We start from the raw sequence: 23,903 nt of genomic DNA on the forward strand, positions 1-23,903 counted from the left end.
ACCATATACGGATAAAGCAATAACAAATATTAGTACTTATGTCAGGTATACAAACACAGAGAGGCTCAGTGAATGATATCATATATATATACATATCTGATATATTTACTCAGTTTTAAAACCAATTGTTGTTCCTCCCTCACAGTTTTTCTGAGCATAACTCACAGGCTCAGCAGACAGGGATCATACATCAGTGATTCAAACCTAGCTCCCCAGGCAAAGAGTTAAAACAAGTCCAGTAGCAGAAATAACATAAGTCTGTTAATTTCTTATGAGCATGTGGAAACAAAGGCCTTATTTTTAGTAGAGCTCTGGACTTTTAACTAGTTATTGATTCAAGTATTTTATGACAACTTGTTGAAAGTATTCAAAAAATCCAGGTAATGCATAACTGAATAGCACCATTATGGAATTTGACATAATTGTGTACAAGTTTTTAAGGGTCAACCCAATGCTGACTAGAGTTGATTCAGAATCCAAGCTTATAATAGGTCGATGCAGTTCAATTACATAAAAGCAATTTCATCTCAAGAATTCAAAAGTGTACTCACAGTATCACTGGAAACAGGCAGCTGCTATTTATTATTTTGTAAATTGTTTAATCTACACTCAATTGGCTGTTTAAATATGTAAAGCCTCTGGGCACTTCAGTTAATTTTTCTATAAGATACTCCTTTATTGAATTTCTCATTGAGTTCAGTTAGGTTACAGTACTCAGCGATGATGCACTGCTGCCACAATGAATAAAAGGCAGGCTCTGAAGTGTGCTGGCCATGACATGTTGACTTCTTCCACAGAAGAGGAACCAGGTAAGACCAGTCATGTGTTCAGTTGCCATAGTGTCTGAATACTTTTCAATCACTAGTCTTTTCAACACTTAAGTTTAAGGTTGCTTAAGTGGTTTAAATTCTGTTCTGTGACACAGGCATTAAACATAATATATAATGCTACTTTTCTTTTACCCAGCAGTCGTCAACATCTGCCTTCAACCAATAATACATAGCATATTTTAGTTGTGTCCTGTAGCTACTGTATGTCAGATTGAGTTCTCACTAATAATGAACCGCACTGAGGTTCACATGAAACAGGTACGTTTTTATGTGGTACTCTGATATTTTGTAAAACAATTCACTGAATAATTAGCCTCAATGCCAACTGTACAATCCAACAGTGGTATTAACACTGTGCACTGACACTGTTATCCCAAAGACACTGCAAAATGCAAACTGATTTAAGAAAAGCTAGAATCTAAATCAGGCAAGATGCACACCACAACACAACTACACGCAACACAAATTAGATGTAAATATTTGATTACTCTCCAAAAATCAATGTCTAAACATTAAACTACTTTCTTTTCAAGAAGCAACATAATGCACATATTTTGGCTTAAGGATGGCTAAAGTCAAGATGACTATGACATTTTAATAATGCGGAAGTAAGGGCTAATCCGGTACATACATTTAAGGGTGTCCTACCAGACTTACCCTTTATCCAGTGCTTGCGCTGGATATACGAGCATCTCTGCCTTCCCTAACGAACAACACACCTCCTCGTCTACAAGTGTAGTGCTTATCTCTATCTCTGGCTTTGTTTCTTTCTGATTGGCTCCCTCCTCTATGATCCTTAGCAACAAGCTCTCATCCTGGGATGGAGGAACATGGGTGCGGAGCAGTTGACTGCTGGTTTCCTGATCCTGATTGGATACACCAGTCATTGGGAGCTCTTCTCTAGGCCGCTCCCACTCGCCTGAAGGGACCCCCTCACCCAGAGCAGAATCTAAGAATGGGAATCTCTCATTTGCTGTCAAGTCTGGTGCTGCTTCCTGATTGGCTTCTGGGGTGACCACTCCCTGGCTCTGGTCAGGAGATGGGGGAATGGTGTTTGGAAGGAGCTGATTGTTTGTCTCTTTCAGGTCCTTCTCACCACCTCCTATATTCACACAGACTGAGGAAAGCATCACAGTCTCACTGGCTTCGTCCAGACCATTCTCACAGACTCCTAAATCCCCGGCCTGGGGCAATGATATCTGAACTTCATTAGTGTCTGGGACAAGAGCTGCACCCTGATTGGTTAGGCCTGTGCCTTCCTCTTGAGGAGTCAAAGGAAGAGGGAGGTCTTCCTTTATGTGCTGTTTAGGCTGTAGTAGTTCTGTAGCTGTAGGGGTGGGGACTTCCTCCTGATTGGAAGCTGGCTCTCCCGCGCCCCCAAAGGAAGACACTTGGGCATCAGGAGTGTCGGGCAGTAAAGAGAGGGTGGAGTCAAGTGGCTGGGTCTGGTCAGGGAGGGAGGAGCTCAGTTGTGTTTCCAGTTGAGGAATGGAACCAATTGAGTCTGTGGGGCTAGTCTCCTCCACCTGCAGACTTTTTGGCAGTGATAGGCTTTCTTCCTCCCCACTGAGAGACTTGTGCTCTCTGTGTAAGAGCTCTGGGGTAGAAGGTAGAGGCCAGGGGACCACCGAGCTTTTAGAAACGTCTTCTTCTGAGATTGCCTCCTTCAGGTTCCGGTTTTCTTCTGCGTCCCTGGAGTTCTCCAGGGCCACTAGCCGTCCTTTATCTGAGGTCATGGCCGAGCAAGGTGGCTGCTGCTCATCTTCATCCACCTTCTCCCCACCTCCCATCTCTGAGGGGAGAGGGTTCTTTTTGCCACGCTGGGGCGGAATTGGTTCGCTAGCGACTACGGTACACTGTCTGCTGGCGGGGACGGTGTTCTGTGGGGCCACTTCCTCTGCTGAAAAGGTCTTCCTCTTGCTGCGATGTGGCGGAACTACATCACTGGTGGTGGGCATGGCTGGGGAGGCCTGGCTGACATCCTCAGGGCCTTCTTCCTGCAGTGGCACCAGGGAAAGGAGCTGAAATTTTTTACCACGACGGGGCGGGGCCACGTCCTTGGTTTCTGGCACAGGGAACACTCTGGCACTGCCTACATCCCGTAGGACATCCGGAGGAGGTCCCATGCTACCCAGTTTCTGTTCTGCCGGGAGCCCTGCTGCTGCAGACGGGGGCCAGCGTGCGCCCCCAGTGTCTTTGGCTGCATTTGTGGTGAGCAGCGTTGCAGATGGGTCCTCCAGGCTGAGGGACAAATATACTGATGTTAGAGACTCAAGCCTCAGTGTCACACACTGGGTTATGCGTAACTCTTTAATCATTTAGCCCAATGACCCCAGCATGGCCCCCCTCCCACACTGCCACACAGCTTTTCAGCAGTGTCACAAAAAACAGTGGGGGGGCAAGACGTACACTGACCATTGCCAAAACAGCAGGATCAATCAGCGAATGAAAGCTGATATCAATCAGACAAAATGACACCAAGCATTTTTCAACCAAATCTACCAGCATTCCTTTCCATGCATACAGGCCCGTCCCATCAACTCCAAACAGCCAGGGCAGTGGTGTATGCATGTCACAGCACTAAAGACCAAGGCTTTGCATCCACATGGGCTCAAAAAGAATAAAACCAGGCAGCTTCAAACCATGACACGTAACGGAGCTCATTTCACAAAGAAATAAAGTGCACTACTCGGCATGTTCAGCCATCGTACCGAAAAAAAAAAGAAAGAAACATTCCGGAGGAGAGCATTTCCATGTGAGGGACCACGAAGACAGATGTTGTGTCAGGCCATGCAGGCGAGTGGAGTAGTGCAGAGAGCAACATGCCCCCAGGCACTTACCCTCCATCCATGTATAGTGACGATGACCACACTGTGCCTATATCCTCTTCCCCGTCCTCAAACTCCATCTCCTCTCCTTGCGTGCTGTCCAACTCTAAACCCTGCTTCGGTTCGGCTTTTTCCTTCATCATCTTCTCCCTCTTAGTCTCTGTAGCCACAGGGGGCGCTGTTTTGCCAGTCTCTCTATGTTCTTCCCGGGTCACTTTCTTGACATCCCCTTCCATCGATTGTAGTGGTTTTTTAACAGAGCTCTGTCCTTCTGCATTTTTGGGGCCCTCTTTTCTGTCTGGCAATGCAGAGGAAAGCTGCTCTTTCTCCGGGGCTACGCGGGATGGTGCCCTAGTGGGCGTCCGAGACGAAGTCCGAGATTCCGTGTTCTGCCTCTGTTCGCTCTGCTCTGACACACTTGTTTTCCCACGGATGGACTCTTCCAAGGCAGCCAATCGCAAGCACTCCACCAAACTCATTGTAGGAACATCTTCACCCACAGTGGGCAACGCTCTATTCTCATTTTCTTCTTGGCATTGAGGCTTCTTGCCTGCCAAGAAGTTGTTTTCTATTTTTAGAGGTTCCTGGTTGAGTACTGGTGTTCCCTCAGGGGAACCGCACTCGGGCTCCCACAGGGGGGATGGGTGTACTTGGCTGGGACCTGGGGCCCCTGAGCCCATCTCTTTGGGTTTTTCCACCCCATTGGAGACCGCTTCTGGAATATACGGCTGCAAGATGGTGGCCACCATCTCAAAACTGAGATGGGAGGGGGATATTTTAGCAAACGCTCATGTCAAGTATCTCACAAAAGCATGTGATTTGAATTTACAGCAGGCGCTAATTCATTTTGGTCCAGGAAACCAATGGACCAATCCAATAAAACAAAAAAATAAATCTATCCTTAGCAAAAATACATTTCTTATCTCACAAAGCTTCAAGCTATCAAACAAAGTTGGTTTTGGTTGTTTTTTCTGACCGTTCACAAAGACTTAGGAGTCTGGATGTCCAAAAAGACTTTAGTAGTCAATGTATAGGCATGTTCTGGCAGATTCAGGTTAGTGTCACACTGTTGAATCACAAGTGTGGCTTTATTAGAACATGCAACTATCCAGAAGTCATTAACTTGGTTTAACATGCAGAATCTGAGGTCAGATGCTGCTCAGTATCACTGCTGCCACCAATATTGACCACCCTCAGTTAGAGACCATTTATGAAAATACTGCAGAATGTATCACAGTATCAGAGTATAAAGCTGGTCTTTGCTAAGCCATGCCAAAGCAAGCCATAAGGAGGAGCAGGCTAGCTTTACTCCCACGCTTACCTTTTGTGCAGGGCACCCACTATCACGGACATAAAGCCCACAGTCTTCTCCTCCTGCCCTGAGATGACATCCGGCTCATCCACCAGCTCAGTACAAGACACCAGCTCTGGTTCTTCCTCTTTGACCCTTTCCTCCAGGGGAACTGTTTCCTGAGGCTCGGCCTGAGGCAGGCCTGCAGTGGAGGGGGGAGGCAGCAAACCATGCTCTTCCTGCTGGATCTCCACTGCTTCCGACTCAAAGGAATAGTCAGCCTCAGCCCACAGGGGCCTCTTTGCCTTGTAAGATGGCTGCTCCCGGGAGAGAGACTCCATTTCGGGGGTGCGGGGCAGTTCAGGGGGTGCAGCCGAGGGTTCGAGGAGAGGAACAGGAGCAACCAGACTCCTCAGGGCAGGCACCTCCTCTCCATCGGTCTCATTCTGTGCCACAGGAGGTGCAGGAGGTGCCTCCTCTGGGATTTCCACCCCCTGGGATTCTTCTGCTGGGGGTTTCATTGAGGCTGGGCTGTCAGAGACACTGACAGGAACAGTGGACAGTGAGAACTCTCAGTAGCTCTACATTTTAATCTTCTTTTCTGTGTTTATCCTTTCCTAGTCTCTACTTCTGATTCTATTTCCTATCACCGACGGTCTGTGCAATTTGATAGCACAGTATGTAACATGCTGCTTTAATCTTTAGCTCACCATTTAGCATGCTCATATATTGTGCCTGTGCATGATGAACCTGGACTGAGTTTTTAAATAAAGAAACCAAAAGCATTGTGCAACTGCAAAACCTCCCCCATTTGCATCATTTTCACACATGGGGAAAAACTACACAAACAGGATTGACACTGCACGCAAGGCTTCAGTCAGGAGGGTTCCAATATTCTCAAAGCAGCATCACATCCTGACAGAAAAACGGAAAATAGGGCTGACAGATTCCAGTCAACAGAACAGCAGAGGGAAACCAGGTCCTAGTGCCAGGTGGGTTAGTCAATTACACTTGGCAATACAACAGGGAAGCTGTATCTGGTTCCATAAAGGGAAAGCAAGCACGACACACAAGACTAAGAGACACGGGCACCACCAGGGATTTTGGACCCCATGAAAATATCTGACATTGGGCCCCACCCCCAAAGAAAATCCTATGTTTAATATTTTATCCAGGGCCCCTGTCAATCAGGGCTCTTGGAACAACCACCCCCCCCCCCTTATGAAGAGAATCAGTGCCTTGCCTTGAAGACACAGGCCTCAGTTAATCAATGCAAGGCAACAACCACCACACCAGTACAACCAAAAAAAAGTTGTTTAATTCAGACAGATGTATGTAATTGGGATCCATATTAGTTTCACTCCAAGCCATGCTAGTGAAGATCTTGGACTTAGTAGGCTGTTTGTTGAACTACTTTTTTGTTTTATAAAGGCCATGTGTGATATCAGCCTTCCTCTGATTAATAATGAAGCTGTCCAAATAATCTGTACGTGATGACAAGTGATTCTTTTTCTCATCATCTCTATTGATCATTTGTGTCAATTTTTAATCGCTGTATTAATTTGATTACATTGAACTGTCTCATGACATGAATAAACAATGGAAATAAAATGAACATAAATGGATTTGCTTTAAAAAAAAAATATATATATATATTACTACTAAGCAGCAAAACTTATTAATTAAGCAAAAAAAAAAAGAAAAACAGGTCAGGAGCATCACTGAGTTTAATGGTAAAACTTGCGCCTTGCACATTCCAAGCCCACATGCTGCCACTACTGTGATGTCTCCTTACCTCCCATCCAATGTATCCTCCTCTGACTGTGTTACGCCAAGAATTTCCCCCATCACACCCTCCTTCTCCACAGCGAGCTCCACTGAAATGGGGCTCTCAGCCTCAGATGGAAAGCGTGCAAGTTTGGATGCATCATGTGACTCATCACTCCAGTCCATCTCGGAGGGTTCGCCACTTTCCGACAGTGGCAGTATTTCAGGCTGTAATGAGCGCATCACCTTAAGGCTGGCGTGGGGGCGTTTGGATGGGATCGAGATCTCTGGCGCTTCCGTGTCGGCAGTGATGTCACTTCCTGTTTCCTCCCGCATGGTGGTACTGAGGAATGCATGCACTGACCTGTCAGGTTCTTCTGTGGGAACCTCTAGCTTTTTATAACTTTCTATCCAGTCTTTGTCAACTTTTGGTCCAGATGGCTGAAACTTGGGGGTCACTACTTCTAGGCTGAGGGACAAGGACATTCAATGTGGTCAATGGTCAAGTATTACATCATAACCCTAATTTTTAATAAAGTGATACTGCACTTATAAAGCTATAATCACATTTACATGTTTAAAAAAAAAAAAAAAACAGATCATAAATTCCGCTGGCAAAGTGAGCTAATAATCTCCATCAGAAACAAATACTGCTGTGCCACATCTGACAAGAATATACCTTGTTTCTGTAAACATTATTAAGGCCTAGACAAATTCATGAGAACTGCTCAAGCCACACACATGCACACATGGAGAAACATGCACACACACTTCATATCTGTATTGGATCTTGGATAATCTTACAAAAACCATACGTTCGGACATCTATAAGCCAACACCACCTACTCACTGAATTCCCATCATAAACACACACCTATATACAGTCCTCTACGTTTTTAAGCCACAGTCAACACTTCACAGTCAATCCACAGGCAGAGAAATTATGTTTCAGTTTCATAGCATACCAACAATGCAAAGCTTTATTAACCTTCCAGATGGATTAAACCTTCTACTGCCAATGACTAGCTAATAGTACCAACCAAAAACACCTTCTTTTTAATGGTCAATGCTTGTTTGGCATAGGATCAGATGCAGTCATCAGGCTAACATGGCCCATTTAAGCACATGGGATAGCAGGGTATTTCCACACTCTCCACACTAGGAAACTCCGAAATACAACTCGCACTCATGGAAAGCAGAGAAAAGATGACTAAGCAAAACCAAAAACAGGAGACCAGGATCTAAACTCCATTTTAAAATGTTTAAATTCATTTGCTTAGAGGACACCATTTACCCAGCAGCATTTGCATATTTTGCACATAGATAGTATTCTTTTGTGCAGTGTGGATATGCATATATGGTATCCATTTATGCAGCTAAATCTATTAAGGAGGATAACAGGGCAAGAAGGTCACAGGTTCAACAGTGGCGTATCTCACCAAAGATTCAAACCCACAAGCTTCTGGTTACAAGCCCAGTCACCACACAACCAGCCCACACTCACCCCCGCTCCAAGCCCTGCTCAGCTGGCTCCACTGCGCTCGATCCAAGCTCCTCCCAGCCCTCTACAGCAGGAGCAGCCTCTTGTCTTGAACCCTGCTCCACCTCCCGCTCCATCTCCCATAATGGGCTCACTGCCTGCATTAACGTCTCCTTTCGGAGCTGCGCCTCCTGCGCCTCCTGCGCCTCCTGTGCCTCCCACTCCTCCTCATCCTCCTCGGGAATCTCAGTTATATACAGAGCTGGCCACTCAGGTAGGGTCGGGGACTCCCTGTCTGGGCTAGGCGGTGCCCCGAGTTCAGAAAGGCAGGGCTGTGGGGAGGGAGGCCGCTGGGGCACCCCCTCTCTGTCCGCCCTGTCCCCTGCCACCAAGAGCTGTGGCTCCGGGGAGTAGCGTTCAGGACTATGAGAGAGGGAGAGAGGAAAAGACGAGTGCAGAAAGGAGTTACGAAGAGGGAAAGAGGAAAGGAGGAGAGCAAATAGCTGTGAGAATGTGGGTGGGTGGTTAAGCAGAACAGAGGAAGCAGGTGAAATAAGAAAGTGAATAAAGCTGGATGGGTCCCTCTGAAGCACGTCCACAGTGCGTAATGTTGCCCACAGACAAAATGCTCCTGTGCCACAGTGTGGTACATCAGAGAACCACCAAGATTTTACTCATCTTGTCTTCTCCAAAAATGTGCCAAGCTCCCAAGTCTCCGAACACACAAAGCAAAGCAGGGTTTGGCTGCAGTTGACATTCAGTAGGCTACAGGTTAGGTATACTGCAATGCTGTCTGTACAGCACAGTGAGAAGTGGTCTGTAGATTCAAACCTAAGACCACTAGCAGAGCAAAGAGGTCAGTGTATTTATGTCCCCGGTGACAGGGAATCAGGACTAATTCCCGAAAGGTTAATACAGCAATAATACTCTTCCATCAGGGAAGAGGGCAAACACGCGAGTCAAGCAGTACAAAATTTCCACAGTTCCATGCCAAGACTGTTCAAATGAACTGTGCGTGTGTGTGTGTGTGTGTGTGTGTGCACGTGTATATGCATGTACAAGTGTGTTTGGTCATATGCATGTAGGTATGGAGGTGTGTGCGTGAGTGTGTATGAACACATGCATGTGTGTGGGGGAATGTGGAGATGGACATGTGTGTGTTTGTGTATGAACGTGTGCCATATTAGGAAACTGTCATCAAATGTCACAAAATTCACAGCACCACTGAACTCAAACAGGTGTGATATTACATAGTGTTAGATCTATGCCAGCCAATAACAATACATCTCACCGTACAAGAGGTGCGTTTCAAGCATTGCGTCAAGTAAGGACCCAGTGAATGGGGGAAAGATGAGCTTGAAGCGTACGCTGGGCCCCACTTACCACTCATCCTGGTAGCCTAGGGCTGCATTTGCTGGCACTTCCTTCAAAAGAGGAAAACTCAGCTCCTGCTGCCTCTCAACAACTTCCTTTTCCAAAAGCCGGCCTTCATTGGAGATCAGGAGGTTGATTTGCGACTCCTTCCTCTCCTTGATGGTCTTCTGAACATCCGTATTGGCTTCCTTTAGAACATTCTCCTTGGCTGTCTCAGGAACATTCTCACTGACTTTCTTCTGAACATTCTCATTAGCCATCTCCTGAACATTCTCATTGGCTGTCTCAGAAACGTTCTCATTGGTTGTCTCAGGAACTTTTTCACTGGATTTCTCCTGAATATTATCTCCCACTATCTCCCAAACAGCTGCATCTGCTGTCTCTATAAAATTTTCACTGGCTATCGCCTGAACATTTTTATTGACTGCCTCAGTAAGATTCTCACTGGCTGTCTCAGAAACATCACCACTGGCTGTTTTGGAAATATCCTCATTGACTTTCTCCTGAATATTCTCAAGGACGATCTCACGAATATTCTCTTTGGCTTTCTCTGAAACATTCTCAGTGATCATCACCTCAAAGTCAGGTTCTGGTTCAGCCAATGGCGCAGTGACTAATGATGTCTCATAAGGGGGTGGGGGAGGTAGGTGAACTTCAGGGTCTGGGGCAATCTTCTGCTTTGTCTGATTGGATGTAGCCATTTCTTTGAGGTCATGATCTGCCACAGCCAAAGGCAGATTTTCGGTACCAAATGGATGGGTGGTCCTGGCTGGGGGCTCTTGTGTTGGGCTACGCATCGCTTCGGGGAGCACAGGAGAAGAGAATGGCCAGGGAGGGGGAACGGCCTCCATCAGTTTCTCCTCCACCTCTAACTCCTCTGAATCAGTTGGCTCTGTGGGTGGAGAACCAAGGACACTGGCCCTTGGAAATGATGGCAGGGCAGCTGTACTTTGAGGGCTGAGGGACAGAGAAACTGGGGTCAGAGTTCAGAGGTCAGGGAGAACAGTGAGGGCACAGATTCTCTATAGTAACCAAAGTGTAAGACCATTTTTCTTCCATCAAATCTCAACTTCCTTACTCAAGAAGTTCCAGTTAGTAAGGGGGCGCTTCTTCATGAAGTTTCATAAGGTGTATCAAATGTTTCAAATATTTCAACTCCAGTTGACAGAACAATAATGCTGACCATCTGGTTAGCATGGAGAATCTGTGCTGAGGGATAGAGGAACTAAGGTCAGAATTCAGAGTGCTGAAGAGCAGAGACCACACGTGACAGCAGGTGAGGAAATCGGCCAATCAGGTGTGTAAGCGCAAAGTAATGGGGGGGAAGCCACACTCACTCATCAGGATGGAATTAGCAGCTTAAAAATAGCACAGCATAGACAGCTGCATGGGATGCAGTAAAGGTTTGGCTGTGAGACAAGACCACAGCAAGTGAGCCTCTTCCATAAAAAATGTACTACAGACACGTTACAGATAGGAATGCACCAGCAACAAATGGGTCACCGCCATATTAGGCACTCCAACTGAGCCCAGGATGGGAACGTAGCACAAAAAGCCCCTTGGACCGGCATTTATCTTTTCCATAGAGCTGCTTTTGTGCCAAGCACTGAGGCCAACGTGAGTCACCCTCATCCCACTGTTACGCTCCACACACCAAAGAGCAGTCAGGGATACGAAAGCTGTGCAGCAAAGGCAATCAGCATGCGCTTTGCAAAATATATTATAAATAGCATAGTGTCAGTCTGACATTTTAGCTAAAAACCATGATGGTGCAACAGAAACAATAAAGCCAATAAACCAAACCCAATCCCAAGAACATAACACGCACAGCTTAGAAATGCCCTTTTAAACCAAGCATCAATCTCCACTGACGTATATTATTAAATTCTCAGTGCATACTGCCGTCATATGAAGAGAAGATAAGAGTTCCGCTGTGAGCATTAGTTTTCACACACATTGGCTTGCAGTGAGAAACCACACTGAAAATCACTTGCTGTGCATGCACGTAGCATGCCGTACAGAACTCGGGCCCAATCAAGAGATGAGTGCTTGTGCAGTCCTAAACTAATTCTACTAACTCAGCTGCTACACCAAAAAATCAAGACAACACTATGCCCAGCCATGCATTGGCAGAGTCCGGATATGATGTGTTGCTCATGACACAGCACTGACCTACATATGTGAGTTCCATAGTGCCCTAGCATCCTCCAGTGCAGTCTACCACATTTTCACACTAAAATTTGTTATACTGAAAGTATACATTCTGTACATGTACACTAGAAACCAAATCTTGACAACAGATCAGGAAGCACGTCCATGTTGTCTTCTAGCGCTCTATGCAGGCAGTGCAAGCATGCTCCGCAAAGGCCCGCAAAGACACAAAATGTCGGACGTGCGCAAAAACATCTAAAGTGGACAGCAGGGGACAGCCGTGTATTACATGTAATTTTGCCTGTGTGGATGTGGAAAGTAAACATCGGCCTTTAAGCAATTTGTGCGTATACCTGAGCCAAGCAGACCGCAGCTGCATACAAAGGATTCCTCCCCAGCACTTACCCAATGGCAGTCTTCAGAGGCTCTAATCCTTGTCCTGTCCCTGGCCTTTCTGTCCTCTGATTGGTTCCTGGGGCAAATGTGGGGATGGGCTTGATCAATAGCGGCCTCTCTGTGGTGGGGGGTGGGAGCTGGTTGGCGATGCTGATGCCGCCGGCGGTGCGGTGGGAGTGCTGGGCCTCATCCTGACGGCCAAAGGCCAGGGTTTTGGGCGTGGTCGTGGACTGCACAGGGGGGTGCTTCACACCTGAGGAGACGACCAAAAGAAACAGTCAAGCACTGCTGAGCTCTTACTACAGGTCAGGTCAGGGCCTCATAAAAGAAGCATTTATCTGCGGCAGCTAACAGTGAGGTTGTGACAGAGCATCACTGAACTTAGTTTCATTTGTTTATTTATATTGAGCTTTGAAGATGCTGGCCAAATTTATCCACACATTTTTGTTAGGTTTCTACACTGATGTGGTGGCACCCATTGACAATCATTGGCAGCATGATTAAAAATGACTGGCAATCATTTCCTGCCTTTATGTTTACAAATCATTGACAGCACTTACTACAATGTTTTAAATTATTGGTAATGGTACCAGCTCAAATCCTACATGTTATTAACAATGGGTCACAGCAACTAAACGGAACAACAATTCCAACAGCGAAGTATAGGATGCAAGTATGGTATGTTTTGTACAAAATCCCATAGGTACAGCTGTATTATGGCTAAATGAAATGAAAGCAATATGCAAGCAGGAAATTTCATTTGTTTCTGCAGTATGAAAGTTATTACTAGCTGGACTAACATTCACTAACATAACCCATTCAAAAGATAAGTAAGGGCTTTGTAGTGATTAACACAAAAACCCACATGTTTTTAACTTATTTTGGGCCAATGTTTGGAATGATATATTTACACACGTCCTCCTGTGATGTCACCCCGCATATTTTGACCTCATGATGGGAAAATATTACCAAGTCTGCTGCTCTCTTCCAAGGCAAGCAGAAGAGGCCTTGGCACCTTTCACAGGAAACATGAGGAAACATTAGTGAGACGACACAGGCTGGCTACTCACTCTGAACTGCAGAACCAGGGAAATCCAATTCTGTCCGGAGGTTTGAGTCTCTATGAGGTTCTAAAAACAGCAAAATCGTACACAGTCAACAAACATGCAGACAGCCCCCACCTTTGTCACTGAAAGTCAGAAACCAAACATACTCAGACCCCAGCTCTCACTCAAGTCAGTACTGGATTTGGGTTTGTGCTACGTTTGGATCAGTGGTGTGTTTGAGTAATTGGTGTGTTTGAGTCTGTACTGTGGTGATGTGATGGTCAGTGATGTATTTGAATTGAAGTGCTGAGTTTGCGTTAGTGCCGCATTTTGGTCAATGCAATGTTTGGGTCAGTGATGTATTTAGGTTTGTGCTCATGTTTGGGTCAATGCTGTGTTTGGTTCTGTGCTGCGTCTGGGTCAGTGCCATGTTTGGGTCAGTGCTATGTTTCAGTTGACGGTGCCTTCAACATTCATATCAGCTCATTACAGCCAGAGTGATTAGCAAGGGTGCTGACATAAATAAGGATGACCCATCTCACCAGCACAGACACAGGTTACTGGAGAAGGCCAATAAGGAATCACTGTCACTGTCAATCAGTGCCTGTGATTTCTGTGTCAATGCAAGTGGCTCTACCACTCTGCTATGTACCTGGGTGGAAGGAGGCTTGGCTGCCCAATAGGGCGGGGGCGGAGGAGGCTTGAGAAAGGGCTGCTGAGGAGGGTTTGGGCAGGGGGGGAGCATAGGACGATGACTCAGAAGGCAAGGAAATGGCAGCAGAGGGTGGGGAAACCTCGAAAGTCACACCCTGGGGCTTAGACTCAGACAGAGGGGGTTCAGAGGAAGATTCTGAGAGAGAGAGAGAAGCAAGAAAGATGACAGAAAATAAGAAAATCATTTGATATAGATTTGATGGTGAACAAGATTCAGAACTATGAGCAGACCATGGTTAGGTGAAGCACTTTGAGATTGCTACAAAAAAGCAGAATAGGACCGAATCGCTCTTGGTCTGTACCTGACTCAGAAGCAACAGACAGAGCTGGTTCAGGAAGAGGTGGGTCAGAGAAGGGAGAGGGGGCAGGGGGAGGAGTTAAAGCAAGAGGTGGTGATATAGAAGGGGGCGGAGACAGGGGAGGGGGAGGGGACAGAGAAGGGGTGGGAGAAAGAGAAAGGGGAGGGGTCAGAAAGAGGGGAGGGTAAGGAGAAGAGACCGGATCACACAGGGCCTCCAGGTCTGGTCTGGTCTGGAGGGGGACGGGGACCACGGGCTCAGCTGGAGAGGAGGTGAAATAGGAGGGGGAGAGACCAGAGGAGAGGGGCGTCTGGACCCGGGGCGTCCGCCACTCACTCCTCCAGGGAGCAGGGACAGAGGCTGAGAGAACGAGGGATGAGGAGAGAGAAAGAGTGGAAGTGGGCGTGGAGTGAGTTGTGGTGATTATGGGGCAGGTGGAAAGAGTGAAGACAGACAGAAGAGAGGAAATGGCATTACCACCAGCGGACGCCAGCATAAGGAGAGAGGCTCAGCACTATGCCAACAGCAGGCGGAAGACCTTTGGTCCGTGCGGCCCGCAAATCACTCACAGTCTGAGTTTGTGGCTTTGTGGCGGAGCCATGCACTACTGCGCTAAGAACATTTAAAACCCGCTGACCGCCTCTAAGGCTCCATAATGTCACGTTTCTGCATACCACTGTGTCCCGGTACCTGTCTGAGGGGCAGAGTAGGGGTCCGCTGACAGGGTAGGGGCGAAGGTGGATTTTGGGAGGGTGGCTGACGCAGTTTTTGGCGGGAGTGTCGCACCCGTGGGAGAGGAGGGCATAGCGGTAACAGTTGGGGCAGTCTGAGGACCCCAGACACTGGCGGCAGCTAGGGATGCTGGGTAAGTGAGCATAGCAGGAACAGCAGAGGGACACAGATATAAGAGGGGGGAGGAGAGCGGAAGAAACAGAGAAAGAAAGAGAAGCACTGTTTATATACAGCCATACAAATAAAGCATTATTGAACTGAATTGAAACTGAAAAAGAAGTGAGCACATTAGAACACCACAATTAGGAAAGGGACAGAGAATGAGGAACTGAGCAGGCAGGGGACGGGTGACCCTCGTACCTGTCTGCGGGCTGGGGGGCGGGGCAGGGAGGAAGGCAGAGGCAGGCTCGGGCCGGGAGAGAGCAGACATGTCCGGCCTGGGCTGGGGGAACACAGAGGCCGCAGAGCCGGCTGGGGGCCCAGAGCCTGGCCAGGGGCCACTCTGCTCCCCAGAGAGCCTCCGCCCCAGAGACAAGGGCACTGAGGGCCAAGAGAGAGAGAGGGAGAGAGAGAGACAGAGAGAGATAGGGAGGGAGAGTGAGAGACAGAGAGAGAGACAGAGAAAGAGAGAGAGGGAGCAAGCGAGGGAGAGACGGGGGGGGGGAGACAGAGAGAGAGGGAAAGAGAAGTAAAGGAAGAGAGAACAGAAAGTGTTAGTTTGAGAAAAAGGAAGAGGAAGAAACTCATAAGAGCATGTGCCAGACAGAAAAAGCTGAAAACACATTTTATAACCTGCTACTCCTAAGGAGAATTTGACATGAATACACAGAAAATGAAACTAATAGGCCAAATGAACTTTTGGTTGCTCATATTTCACACAGCTGGTCTTCTGTGGATGGGAAATTCCATCATTTTGTGGATTTTTTTACATTCTGATATAAACCTCAGTAAGATTAATGTTTCAGAAGACGTTGAGGTCTCCAAATGTGGCTTACTAACCCATGGGTGATTCATAATGACTGTTCAGGCAAAACAATCTTGCACGCTATACATCCAGCAACACAGGTGCTGATGAAGGTATGGTGAGGCTTCACAAAACAAAATACAGAGTGGAGCTGTCATGTTCTCAATCACTCCCTGAAGTGAACCAATCATAGCGTTTCACAATGAGAAGAGGCTTTTGATTGGTTTGCACAAATGATTGACAGTACATGGTAGCTCAGTGCATTTTTAGATTTTTGAAGGCTCCCATCACACAAGAACCTCTAAACACTGTAGCAGTGAGTCATTCTGTCGGTCAGGCGGAGTCTGTCTGTCAGTACCTGAGCCAGCAGTGGGCTGGAAGATTTTGGGCAGAGCCGGTGGGTGTGCCCGGGTTAGGGTGGCCACCGTGGGTGCATAAGGGGGTGGGTGAACCTGCTGCGGGGCAGAGGGGCCCGTGAGGGCGTGTTGGGGGGGAGCATCTGGCAAGGCAGGGGGGTCAGGAGGAGCAGGGGGGGCCACTGGGGAAGATGGGGCAGGGGGGGCCAGGTGGGCAGAGGGGGCAGAGTGGGCAGGGGGGGTAGGCGGGGGCAGGGGTGCAGAGGGGGTAGGCGGGGGCAGGGGTGCAGGGGGGGCAGGAGGTGCAGAGGGGGCTGGCTGTGAGGGGTGTGACTTTCGGAAGAACTTAGGCACTTTGGAGGGTGGGCCAGCAGAACCACACTTCTCTTTCACACTGACAGTGGATGAGGGAACTGGGGCGAGAGAGAGAGAGAGAGAGAGAGAGAGAAGAAGAGGAAGGTGTAGAAAAGGAGAAACAGAGAAGGAGCAAAGGAAGAGTAAAAAAGAGTGAAAGACAAGCAGAAAGGGAGAGAGAGAAGAGGAAGAAAAAGTGGCAAAAGAACGAGTGCAAGGAGGAGGGTAGAAAATAAATAAGACAGCCAGAAAGAAGGGGGAGAGAAGCAGAGAGAGGAGAGGGAGAAAGGAAAAATGGATATAGTGCATGGGGTGGGTGAGGTTATGAATGGAGAAGACATTGCAGGTATAAATGGGAGTGAGGAAGTGGAAGAGGGGTAAAGGATAGAGTGAGTGGAGAAGGGTGGATTAGGGCACCCAGAGAAGAGATGGAGAGAGATGGAAAAAGAAACAAAATGAATGAAATGGAAAAATGAATGACAGCAACTGCTCTTAGACACACAACAATGGAAATAAAAGCTAGAGTTACGCTTTTTACCTGAGAATTTCTAGTTCAATCTAGCAAATATTCTATTGCTTTGGAGTAGTCAGCTATTGCCCAAATACATGCACTACAGCAAGTGCTGTCAAAAATGACACTAACAATAGCCTAACACAGGGGTAACCAACCCTGCTCCTGGAGATCAACCATCCAGGAGGTTTTCATTTCAACCCAAATTTGGCACACCCGATTCTACTAATTAGCAGCTCAATTAAATCTCTAGCTGTTGAATGAGGTGTACTCTATTAGGGTTGGAGTGAAAACCTACAGGACGGTAGCCCTCCAGGAACAGGGTTGGTTGCCATTGCCAATGGAAAAAGCCTCCAGGGGTGGAGGGTGGTGGGGTTTTTTTTTGGGGGGGGGGGGTTCGAGGGGGCCGGTGAAGGTATACCTTTCTTTGGGTGGGAGGGCACTACCGGAGGTTTACACTCCTCGTCACGCACCCGCCGCATTGGAGCCAGAGGGGCTGATGGACAGAAGGAGGGAGAGAAGGAGAAAAAATAGGAGAAGGAGATAGAGGGGGAAAGAAAGGGGGAGAGAGAGAGCAATGACACAGAGGAGCAGGAAAGATAGATAGTGGAAGGAGGGAGGAGGGGCAGGGGGAGGATGAGGGTAAACAGCATAGCAGGGCATAATACAGCAGAGTGGAGGAAAAAAGAGAAAAGAGGTGGGAAAAGGGAGGAAAAAAGAGGATAAGTAATGACATTAAGGTAAAACAGACACAGAAGTACAGGAAAGAACAGAAAGCCTAAAGACTCGACAGCCTGCAGGAGCAGGAAAGAGAGATTCTGAGGGGTGCTGAACACTGTATGGGCTTGAGACTATATACCTGTGTGTGTGTGTACTTATGTGCATGTGTGTGTTTGTGCGCATGTGGGTGCATATGCACGACTGTGTGTGTGCATGTGTGCGCGTGTGTGGGGGGTGTGTGTGTGCATGTGTGCGTGGGAAGGTATGTGTGTGTGTGTGTGTCTGTGGCGTGCACGTGTGTGTGAGTGTGCGTGTCTGTGTATAAGCAGTACCTGCAGCAGCCATGCTGGCTCCACTGCTAGCTCTCTTGTCTTCCTCATCATCACTCTCATTGAAGTCGTCCAGGTTTCCAATGTCAGTGGGCTTCACACTCATCAGACTGGCCAAGCTCTGCATGTCCTCATCACTAGGGGACAGCACTGAGTGTTACTGATCACTAATCAATACTTGCTCCCTTATACAGAACAACAATCTCACTCACACTCTCATTCACATATATACTCCAAGCATGCAATATTATGCAAATGAACTATTTAGACCAATTAGGCCTCAGGAATTGGGCATAACAAAACCTGGTAAGTAATAGCAACATAGGCTGGTTAGACAAATGGGCAATAATAAAAGGCAGTTTAGCATTAGCGGGTAATAAAAGGCAGTTTAGCATTAGCGGGTAATAAAAGGCAGTTTAGCATTAGCGGGTAAATAAAAGCACTTAGCAGTAGGAGAATAATAAAGGCATTTAAGCATAGTGGGTAATAATAAAGGCATTTAAGCAGTAGGGGTAATAAACATAAAGCATACGAGTAATAATGAAAGGCATTTAAGCAGTAGTGGGTAATAATAAAAGGCAGTATATTAGCAGTACTGAGTAATAATGAAAGGCATTTAAGCAGTAGTGGGTAATAATAAAAGGCAGTATATTAGCAGTACTGAGTAATAATGAAAGGCATTTAAGCAGTACTGAGTAATAATGAAAGGCATTTAAGCAGTACTGAGTAATAATAAAAGGCATTTAAGCAGTAGTGGGTAATAATAAAAGGCATTTAAGCAGTACTGAGTAATAATGAAAGGCATTTAAGCAGTACTGAGTAATAATGAAAGGCATTTAAGCAGTACTGAGTAATAATGAAAGGCATTTAAGCAGTAGTGGGTAATAATGAAAGGCATTTAAGCAGTACTGAGTAATAATGAAAGGCATTTAAGCAGTATGGATAATAATGAAAGGCATTTAAGCAGTACTGGTAATAATGAAAGGCATTTAAGCAGTATGAGTAATAATAAAGGCATTTAAGCAGTAGTGGGTAATAATGAAAGGCATTTAAGCAGTAGTGGTAATAATAAAAGGCATTTAAGCAGTAGTGGTAATAATAAAGGCATTTAAGCAGTATGGTAATAATAAAAGGCATTTAAGCAGTAGTGGGTAATAATAAAAGGCATTTAAGCAGTACTGAGTAATAATAAAAGGCATTTAAGCAGTAGTGGGTAATAATAAAAGGCATTTAAGCAGTAGTGGGTAATAATGAAAGGCATTTAAGCAGTAGTGGGTAATAATAAAAGGCATTTAAGCAGTAGTGGGTAATAATAAAAGGCAGTTTATTAGCAGTACTGAGTAATAATGAAAGGCAGTTTATTAGCAGTAGTGGGTAATAATAAAAGGCAGTTTATTAGCAGTACTGAGTAATAATGAAAGGCATTTAAGCAGTACTGAGTAATAATAAAAGGCATTTAAGCAGTAGTGGGTAATAATAAAAGGCAGTTTATTAGCAGTACTGAGTAATAATGAAAGGCATTTAAGCGGTAGCGGGTAATAATAAAAAGCATTTTAGCAGTAGCGGGTATTGGTACTCACGTGGCCTTCCCCTCCCTGAGGAAGACACAGGAGAGGGACAGCTTCAGTGTGGCCTCCACCACCTTCACCGACAGCGGCTTCAGCTTCAGCGTCAGGTCCGTCTGAGTGGGCGTGGCGCTGGCAAACTTCTTCATGTTCACGTCCACTGACGCAAGCACCTTGCGGTGGCCCTTCGTCTCCTGCGGGGGGAGCCGGGGAGCAGGGTGCACCCATCATTACATCACTCATCAAATCGCTCTGCATTATGTGCTAATCACATTTTCAGCACAGATGCACATGAGATGTGATCTGAATAGTGCTCTATGTTGTTTTAGCGTCCTGAGACAAAAAAGACGGAGTGATATTTTTATAAAGTTATTGCTGCATTTTCAAAAAAAAAAAGCACCCTTGGTAAACACATGGTAATTGTACCTTTTGCTCACAAACAAAAACGTTTACAAAACGGAACCAGTACTGCTGGTATAAATTAGTCATAAAATGGCAATACAATTTTTTCAGTTACCTGACAAATAGGAAAAATAGAAAAAAATAATGTTATCACCTACAAGAGCTGATATACTGTAAATCTCTGGCATATGCATGACTGGCAACCATAAACTGCAAAAAAACTATTTAAAAAAAAATCATTTTGCCTCTGGGCTACTACTGAGAATTTTATGGGAAGAGTGCTGCTGTTTTTTTACTTAATCTCCTCCAGATTGAAATAAGACTCCAGTAAAAGAGTCACAGTCTATGTGCCCTTCCTGGAATGTGAAGACTTACATCATCAGAACCATGAATCCCGTATATCAGTGCAGAGAACATATGTTTACATATTGCAAGAAGAAGAGCCTGTATTATCCAGTCAGCGCCTCCCAATATTTAATCCCTGTTATTTTATTTAATTGAATCTAAAGATGAACAGTCATTTTTCAGCTACTTGGCCTTCCACGGGGCACCAGGTATGGCAGGATGCCACACAAACATCCTATACAGAGACAGACACTCACGTTCTCAATGACGAAGGTCCACTCCTTGTCTTCATACACATCAGAATGGGGATCCTGAGAGACAAGGAGAAGGCCTGTGACTAAGATCAACAGGTTAGAAGGAGCCTGACTCACGACTACCACAATCTTCTAATCACAGAATCCACATTCTCCCAGAATAATGCATGTTCTTCCTGTCTAATTAATGCACGTTCCTGCTCTTTCTTTTGCCCAGTTTGGAACACAATGCTCAATTGTAGCCATGAGCTCAGGGAGGGAGCACACTAGCAAGTAATGCATTATCTGCCAGCTGGACTGGCCAGCCATTACCCAGGAGTATTGCTCAGGCATTATGGAGAGGTATCGTTTGACTGGTGTCCAGGGTTAAGGCAAAACTCAAGCACCTGAAAAACCAGGGGAGCTGGGAATCTAATCATTTGTGTGTGATACCCCACTGACTGAAATCCTCATAGCTTTGGGGAAGCTTGGAAATGATGTATTTCCCCAAGGGACTTCTGATCACAGTCAGCACTAGCATGGCCAGGAGGAGGTCCAGGCCTTGGACTTCATCACTGAACCGTGAACATGCATCTTGGCTGGTGTCACAATTTTCCCCTCCCAAACAGTTTCTGCATCAAAGGAGATGGTTGGAATGAAGCATGTAGTTTTGCTCTCTGCAAAATATTTGGAAAGATTTTCTCACCTGTCCCACAACTCCCCCAGTAACATTACAGTGATGTTTTCTTGTGTGAATAATTTGTGAAGGCAAGGTTAGAAGGACAGTCCCTACAAAATTCCAGAATCAAGTGCAGTGAGTTTGGTCAAGTCTAGTGTGCAGGATTTCTAGGTTTCAAAAATCCATCCATTCTTTTGGAGAGCATCTGGGTTGTGATAAATTGTCAGTTTCTCTGCGCCTTTCAATGTTTTGTTACATTATCTATTTACTGTTTTGACCGCACTGTGCGTCTGGTGAAGAACTGTTTGGTATACATTTCTTAGTTCTTCAATCTAATTGTATTTTTCATGTATTCTGATTTCTCTGCTCGCACACCTAACAACATGATCTGTGACCTTAAGCTATGTGAGCCTAGCGGTATTTGGTGACACGTTCATCTCCAGCTCCACAAATCTGGAAGAGACACTGAGGTACTGGGGATGCTGTGTCACTACAGAATACCAACTGCCCCATTTGGGTTTGCATGGCTCAGGTTTGACTTTTGTTGGTCAGTCTGAACCTTGCTCTTTCATTGATTACTTGCTTATTGAGAAATGCACACAATTTGGGGTTGTCCAGTTTTTTCTAATGGAATGTTTGTATTGGTCAAGTTGTGGATGACATCTGTCCACCACTCATAACTCCCTTGTGCCCTGCTGTGAGATGATTCACCATTATTGTTGATCTCCATACAACATGACCACAGTTGAAATGTTTTTTATTGCAACTGTCAACCTGTTGCTTGGGGTGCATATATGAATGAATGGCAAAATGTGCAGAATACATTGATTCTGTGTGCAGTGCACAAGGCGGGTACTAGTGCACTCGGTTGCTCAGAGCCTTTTTTTTGTTTGACATTTCATTTCATGTATACTTGCCTTCCTCTCAGAAAAGCAAACTGTTTTTGAGGGTCACCACCCACCCACGACTCCCCTCACAGTTCGGTATGTTTGTGTTCCTGACAGGCGTACCTTGAATAGTGTGACAGTGATGTCCACGTTTTCCGGTACCGGCCACACCACCATCCCCCGGTATGGGTTCTTGATCCCAGGCTGCCATCCGTGAAGCTGGACAGACACATGACCAGAACCAGGTGAGAACCGGGTGAAAACCAACAGCAAAAACCTTCCAACAAGCACAAATCAGGGCACTGCGAACTGAGAAGGAAAAAGTGTGAATCTGTCTCCAGACTGCCTGGGGTACTGCAGGGCTCCTCCACTGCTGAGCCTGGGGTCAACTGTGTCCACTAGCAGAACCTCTGTTGCCCCTCAGAGATTTCCAAGGGGGAAAGTCTAAAGAAATTTCAGCCCTCAAAAGAAGCAGTACTTTTCATTTAGAACTTAAAAAGCATATCACAGATACCTGATGGACTAGGGGACCAAAGTTCTTACCCTGGCTAGTCAAACCCTTGCTCACTGGGTGACCCAGTGGTCAATAATGCATTGCCCATTGGAACTACTGGCCACAGAACAGGTATGGTCAGGATTTGATCAAGACTACAGGGTGTGTCACTACACAAAGAACCAGAGCCTCAGCAAGAGCCCGTGGGTGGTGTATACATAACTTGCACAAAGACTGTATGGAGGCAAAAAGAGATACCACATGGAATGCCAAAGTCCAATATAGATATTATAGGGGGAGAAATCTATTGGGTCCTCAAATCATTATGGGCATTATGAGTTACCCCAGATTTATAACATCTCGCCACAAGTAATTTATTTTAAATGGAGAGAGGGTAAATTGTCAGCTAATTTCAGCAACTTTCTCCTTTAGATTTTAAGTAATCAAAACAAAACATGTATATAGGCATGGCTGTTGTCTCCGGGTCGTTAATGAAGACATTTGTGCACCACTGCTATAGGGAATGCTAAAGGTCAGTATAGATACTGTGCGGACTGCTAAAGGTCAATACAGATAGTGTATGGAGTGCTAAACGCCAGTACAGAAGGCATAAGACATGATAAAGGGCAATATAGATATTGTAGAAAGTGCTAAGAGCCAACATCACTCCATTTCTGCTCCAGATATGAACCCTATGAAAGATGAGCCATGCATGCAGTATCCTGCATCAACACTTAGGATATTCTACACTTCTACAGCACTAATGTAAATAAATGCCCATATTTCTCCAACAGACCTGAATTTTACTACAGGTGTCGTGTTTTACATCACAACTGAAAGGGCAGCCACTGCCGCCACAACCGTTACTCATCAGTGTTACACCTGCGCATGCCATTTTAACTTATGTTCCTCCCTGCTGCTGCCGCTGTTAATGCTTTAGCCAGAGGAGGCAGTGTAGAGCCTCTGGCCTTGCAACCAAGTGGTTGTGTGTTTGAGCCTGGGGTGCCAGGCTGGGTAGCTTCACTAATCCTTACAGCTGCGTGAAAGGGTTGTGTGAGTCTCCCAAGAGAAGGTAATCCACAGAGTCAATACTATGAGCACTTAATAATGAATTAACTGTTTGTGTTTTTTATGGTTAAAGACTATGATTACTGCTT

The 23,903-nt window shown here is 46.0% G+C and overlaps 1 protein-coding gene across 21 annotated transcripts in view; it reads right to left on the reverse strand.

Moving 5' to 3' along the window:
* The window catches only part of LOC135263538 (EH domain-binding protein 1-like protein 1), a 44,542-nt gene that overhangs the window by 9,731 nt on the left and 10,908 nt on the right, over positions 1-23,903 (reverse strand). For 5 of the 21 annotated variants that reach the window (XM_064351684.1, XM_064351685.1, XM_064351683.1 and 2 more), the window contains exons 3-20: positions 22,377-22,472; positions 20,712-20,765; positions 19,723-19,901; positions 18,146-18,279; positions 17,515-17,589; positions 16,231-16,641; positions 15,269-15,448; positions 14,867-15,037; positions 14,180-14,536; positions 13,816-14,013; positions 13,188-13,247; positions 12,127-12,370; positions 9,580-10,527; positions 8,221-8,619; positions 6,745-7,185; positions 4,980-5,492; positions 3,671-4,414; positions 1,488-3,071 (exon numbers count right to left, since the gene is read on the reverse strand). In XM_064351684.1, coding sequence (XP_064207754.1) covers positions 1,488-3,071; positions 3,671-4,414; positions 4,980-5,492; positions 6,745-7,185; positions 8,221-8,619; positions 9,580-10,527; positions 12,127-12,370; positions 13,188-13,247; positions 13,816-14,013; positions 14,180-14,536; positions 14,867-15,037; positions 15,269-15,448; positions 16,231-16,641; positions 17,515-17,589; positions 18,146-18,279; positions 19,723-19,901; positions 20,712-20,765; positions 22,377-22,472 — 6,788 coding nt within the window. The remainder of the gene's footprint in view (positions 1-1,487; positions 3,072-3,670; positions 4,415-4,979; positions 5,493-6,744; positions 7,186-8,220; positions 8,620-9,579; positions 10,528-12,126; positions 12,371-13,187; positions 13,248-13,815; positions 14,014-14,179; positions 14,537-14,866; positions 15,038-15,268; positions 15,449-16,230; positions 16,642-17,514; positions 17,590-18,145; positions 18,280-19,722; positions 19,902-20,711; positions 20,766-22,376; positions 22,473-23,903) is intronic. The other 16 variants (XM_064351686.1, XM_064351691.1, XM_064351690.1 and 13 more) reach the window with 16 other exon arrangements.

Source organism: Anguilla rostrata, chromosome 9, assembly GCF_018555375.3.
Source record: "Anguilla rostrata isolate EN2019 chromosome 9, ASM1855537v3, whole genome shotgun sequence".
Classification (NCBI taxonomy): Eukaryota; Metazoa; Chordata; class Actinopteri; order Anguilliformes; family Anguillidae; genus Anguilla; species Anguilla rostrata.